Below are 5882 nucleotides of genomic sequence, written 5' to 3' on the forward strand. Positions count from 1 at the left end.
TTCCACGGTAATAGGAGGCGGTAATTCGAAGAAAATCGGTTTAACAGGTCACAGCCATACGACAGGACGACATTGGGCGACATTATTCGTGAGTGCATCGTAAAAGCTCAACGCAAAATGGAGAAGCAGTTTCGCGTCTTGTCCTCCGCCTTTAATTTCTTCGTTAAGCGCGTCTCTCGCAACCTTCTGGACAAACAAGAAGCCAGAAGTCAGTCGAGCAGCGACTGTGGAATACGCAACGGATCTCGACAAAGTTAACCGATATATTTTTAATCTATTTCCAGGTTGTTTAAAATCTAATTGGATGTCGTAAACAGAAAATAATCAACAGCCAGACGTAGAATTATCGTAGACATTCTCTCCTTCGCTTCCAAGGCGAGGAAACTTATTTACCTTGTTCAACGTTTTGTAATACTGCTCCAACTTGGAAGACTGTGCCATGTTCGAGACAGATGTTAACGATTTTCTCGTTTTTAGCGAATATTCGAAGTGTAAATAAATATCTATGAACACGTGAGAATTTGCAGTAGTTTATTCACGTCAGATCTCATTATTGTTGAAATGGTATTATTTGAAATTTTATTTTAAAAGATTTTAAAGTAAATAAGATAAAGATTATAAGGTAAGGGTAGAGATTTCTTTAAATAAAATAAATTCTTTTTATTGCATATTATCTTGAAAATTATTTTTGAAATAACATCGTTTTAAATGTACCGTTAAATGTGTTGTATTATTTTATAATTATTTGAAGTAATTGTTTGAAATGACTGTGAAAAATGAAATAAAATAAAATGAATACAATTTAATTATAGATAACTTCATATATAATATACGAAATAAAAAAGGATATTGTTAAATATTTCTAGGTTTTCTAGGTAAAGACTTACACATATTATAGATCCATTGCAATGGAGATGAGTTTAAGAATTTCGAAGGCTGGTATTTCAACATAACAAAACGACGAGTAAATATTTCTACTATTATAGATAGTTATAAATGTATGAATACAAAGGTACAGAATTAATTTCTATATATTCACATAGAATGAAAGGACGTTCAAATATCAGAGGTTTTTCTCTAATAGCCGCGATTTTTTCGGCTCCATTTGCCAAAGAATGAAGGAATCGCTTGAAGCCAGTGGTTTTTAGCTAATTGATTTTTTTTTTTTGACCAATTCAGCCAGAGTATTCAACCCCTCTGTGCTCTCTGAAAGCGTGCTTTGTAGTTATGCAGCTCTTATTGCATTCCTGCGCGTTCGATTCCTATACAATTTTCAAGATAAATGCACACCTGCCAGATAAAAATCTCAGACAGTTCATACTCCCGAAACAAAGAATTTACAATATTTTACGCCATCTTATCAAAATTAACTCATTATCGATTCGTAATAAAGGTAATCCCCCAATTCAATCCACGATACCGTGAGATGAGCATCCTCTGTAAGCTTAGGATGAAAGAAACAATTCACGATCTTTCTCGAAAACGACATATCTATCAAACGACGGATCGTGAAATATTCTTTATCCGAAAATCTCACAACAGTGCCGACTAATCCGTGAAATGGCGTCGCAACATATTACGAATCTCCACCCTTCCTTCTCCCACGCCTTCCCATAGTCTGGTAGATTTGTCGACGTTTATAAGAAGGCTTAATGAGAAACGATCATTTGCAATACATGTTCGATACAATGGAGGCATCGACTTTGTCTGCATTCACGGTGTTAGTGATCACTCTGATTACCATATGCCTGGTGAAGATCGCGTCGATTATATACCGCCAACGCACATATTGGAAGAAATATGGTGTGCCGTACGTGAACGTAACCCCAGTGCTTGGATCCATAGGGAAAGTTCTTCTGCGTCGCGCAGCCTTCCACGACGAGTTGAATTACTATTACAAATCCTACCCGGATGCACGATACGTCTGCATGATGGACTTCGCGACACCAACGGTCTTCATACGTGACCCCGAATTGATCAAAGAGTTGGCCATAAAGAACTTTGACTTTCTCCCTGACCATCGAAGCTTCATCAACGAAGAAATTGATCCCATATTCGGGAGGAACGTGTTCTCGCTGAAAGGCGATCGCTGGCGAGAAATGAGGAACACTCTGAGTCCGTTCTTCACGTCCAGTAAGATGAGATTCATGTTTGGATTGGTGTCAAAGTGCTCGTACCAGTTCGTAGACTATTTGTACAATCATCCAGAATGTTGTACCAGGGTGGAGGCCAAAGAGACTTTCACGAGGTACGCCACCGACGTGATCGCCACGACAGCGTTCGGCATAAGCGTAAACTCTTTGAAGGATCGCGATAACGAGTTCTACAAGACGGGTGTGGACGCGGCTAACTTCACGGGTGTATTCCGTTTGTTCACATTTCTGTTGTTCCGTTTGAACGCGCCGTTGATGAGAACGATGGGTTTGACGTTCATGGCGCGTTCGTCGATGGATTGCATGTGGAAGGCTATTACCGAGTCGGTGAAGGCGAGGGACGAGCAAGGAGTCGTCAGGCCTGACATGATCCACCTTCTGATGCAGGCTAGAGACAAACAGGACGAGAATAGTCGGATGAAAATCGGCGATATCGTCGCTAATGCGTTCATCTTTTTCCTGGCTGGGTTCGACACGGCGTCCACCTTGATGTGCCACGTAATCTTCGAGCTGGCTCTGAACAGAGAGATTCAGGAAAGGTTGAGAAAGGAGGTGGATCACTATACTTCTGAAGGAAACGGCGAGATTGTGTACGAGGATCTGATGAAAATGGAGTACATGGACATGGTGATGTCGGAGACCCTTAGGAAGTATCCTCCGGTGATGTTCACCGATAGATTGTGCGCGGAGAAGCTCGAGCTACCCCCAGCTGGGCCTGGCTATAATAGTGCGACTGTGTATCCGGATGAACTTATTTGGATTCCCATTTTGGCCCTGCATCACGATCCGAAGTACTTCCCTAGTCCGGAGAAATTCGATCCTGAACGATTCAGCGAGAAAAATAAGGATAATATCGTTCCTAATACGTATATTCCGTTTGGACTGGGGCCTAGAAAGTGCATCGCCAATCGGTTCGCCTTGATGGAGGCGAAGATTCTGGTGGCGCATATCTTGCAGAAGTTTGTTATAACGAGCAACGAGAAGACGAAACCTCTGGTGTACAAAAACGGAAGTTTTCAATTGGTTCCGAAAGATGGATTTTGGCTCAGTTTCGAAAAGAGGGACTATTAAATCTTTTGAACTAGTCTGAAGCTATTTTAGAGTATTTGACATATACCTTCAAAGGAATGTAAATCATATCAAACGGTTATAACTTGGCAATTGATAAATTTTTGTAATACGATTTGGTAGAAATGTTTTGAATACTTTAAGTAATAAGAATATTAATACAAGATAAAAAAAAAAATACCCGTTTGATCGATTGGTATTACAGGAAGTGAATGGTTAAACCGATACACAACTGGTCGAGCTGGTGCAAGATCGTAATCTATTGTTTTGTTGTTCGATATATTTTTAATCCCATTTCTGATTTAATCATGCACATCCATCTTCTCGAATTGTTTTGACCGATCGTGAGTCAACGGAGAAACTATGTTGTTAGATAAAGATTGTACGGACTGTGACTCATATTTATATTGCTTTTAACAACAGTCGACAGTGATTCATGGTTGAAACGATAACGAAGATTTTTCAAACTTCACCTTCATTTAAAAATTAATTATTTTATTACTTTCCGTACGGTCTCTTTCAAGATTAATTTATACATTTCAGATTAACAGCTTGATCTCAAATTGTCAAGAATACATAATTCGTTTCCGTTAACGTTCAACTATGTAGTTGTTTGCAAGATGTCATTTTCTTAATTTTTCTCTTTACGTTTTTGCCAATCTGAGCAGATAACTACATCAAAATATTATATAACTCTAATTATGATACATGTTAATCAGAACGACCACATTTCTATTTATAACCCTCCTTGTTTCAAGTAAAGATAATTAATCGCATTTACACTTAATAACTAAGATGAAGTACTGTATTATTTCTGACTGAATAATTTAATATAAAAATGTATATTATAATGAAACATATGTTCAACCTGTGCTCCTTAGAGTGGATAACAAGGAAGAATGGTTTGTTGGAAATAGTACCATAAATTGATTAACAAAAATTCGCCATTTTATATACGGAATATGTCTTTTTACTTATTTCAAATCGTTAGTATCTGTGAGTAGCAGAACTTGGCTAATTTAAAATCGTAAATTACTACAACGACGTTTATGCGTTTTCGACATGAATGCGTTACGGTCTATAAATGTTTATTATTTCAACCGTATCTGTCATGGAGCGCCCATAAAGTTCGCTACATATACTTTGCTACGTTGCGGCTCCGCTGATTTTATAATGTCTTCTTCTTCAACTTCAACTGAATATTTTGTTGCAATGAATGCACAGTCCCCTGCATCGCGATTTTATTGCTTTCTTGGAATAGAACATCCACTCGATTTAGCAAAAATAATCAAATGGAAAGAGAATAAAAAAGGCTTTTTTCAATTGTAATCCCAAGTAAGTAAAAAATCCTTTGTTTCGATTTTGTTTGTAGAGAAACCATTTTTTTAAGGAATAACATTATGAGAAGAATTATACTTTTATCTTAATGTTTTGCACTTGATAAATATATATGTAATTAAACCTATTTATGTTGCCCCCTAAATTGTTTACAGATAAAAGCTACATATTCTCAAGCATTGTTTGCAGGAATTCATTTTTCAAATGTATTCATTTTTCATGCCTCTGTAATTATAGACAGTTCATATGTTGTAGTACGTGTCTAATAAATTAATTTTACGTATAACTTGTAATTATGTAAAATAAATTATGTAGAATTATACTTTGTACAATTTATGCAACTCTTGTTATTTATTTTAATCAAATCAGAACTTGACATGACTTATACTGTTCTATATTTATTAGATAACAGTTTAATCATTTTATTGTTCCGCTTTTGTTATATGTGTGTAGCTTATCGTAAATCGCACATTTCCATTTTTATCCTTACTTTTCACTTAATCATTTATAATCACTTGCAAAAATTAAAACTGTCATTCTGTCTAGAACAATTGGGTCAAGTGTAACTATAACAGTAAATAAAAGATCTTGAATCACTGTGGTACTAACCTCAAGTATGTGTTGTGACGTTTCCTAAACGATTTAATTTTTAATAAATATGCAAAGTTATGACATGCCATATTACGACTATATAAATAAATCCTCCACCAATTTATAATCAATTTCTCCGCGAAAATCTTCGTAGCAGGGTTGAAATCTTGTACCTTGGTGCATTTTAGAACAATGCTACACGACGCCGCCTGTTTATCGGGACTAATGAAGGCAAACACTAATAAGCAGAAATCTTGGTAACAACTCGCTCCTTGTATAATTAGATTCCCTCGAAACTTTAATATAACGAGAAAACTCAGGAATAAGTAGGTCGTTCGTTTAATATAGACCGCGACATATTTGTTTGTTAATGATAAGAATGTAACAGGAATGTTACAGAAGATTACATCCAAAATTGTTGGCGACGTTGAAATATGTTATTAGACAAAGTTTAAGGATTGCAGGTACCACATTTTGTTAAATTATTAATTAATTACATATTTCATACACATCTACGATGAATACATTATATATATTTTATATTTTCAATTATCCGTTGAATTATGAAAACAAAACACAGTCAGTAATTAATAAAGGTAATAATTATAAATCACATTTCTTTTTAATGTATTATTATTGTTATTATACTTTATTTCATGTAGATTTATAATGAATACATTACATATTTCATATTTTCGAATTATAGGAGCAAAATAGTTTTCATGAGTTAAT

The 5882-nt window shown here is 35.7% G+C and overlaps 1 protein-coding gene across 1 annotated transcript; it reads left to right on the top strand.

Moving 5' to 3' along the window:
• Positions 1-1676: 1676 nt before the first annotated feature.
• LOC128874321 (cytochrome P450 9e2-like) lies at positions 1677-3224 on the top strand. The gene has a single exon (XM_054118957.1). It carries the CDS (start codon positions 1677-1679, stop codon positions 3222-3224), a length of 1548 nt encoding a protein of 515 aa, XP_053974932.1.
• The last annotated feature ends 2658 nt before the right edge of the window (positions 3225-5882 follow it).

This window comes from Hylaeus volcanicus, chromosome 3, assembly GCF_026283585.1.
Source record: "Hylaeus volcanicus isolate JK05 chromosome 3, UHH_iyHylVolc1.0_haploid, whole genome shotgun sequence".
In the NCBI taxonomy this organism is placed as follows: Eukaryota; Metazoa; Arthropoda; class Insecta; order Hymenoptera; family Colletidae; genus Hylaeus; species Hylaeus volcanicus.

Excerpts from the sequence above, each read along its gene's own strand:
- LOC128874321 (XM_054118957.1), top strand. The coding sequence starts at position 1,677 with ATGTTCGATACAATGGAGGCATCGACTTTGTCTGCATTCACGGTGTTA.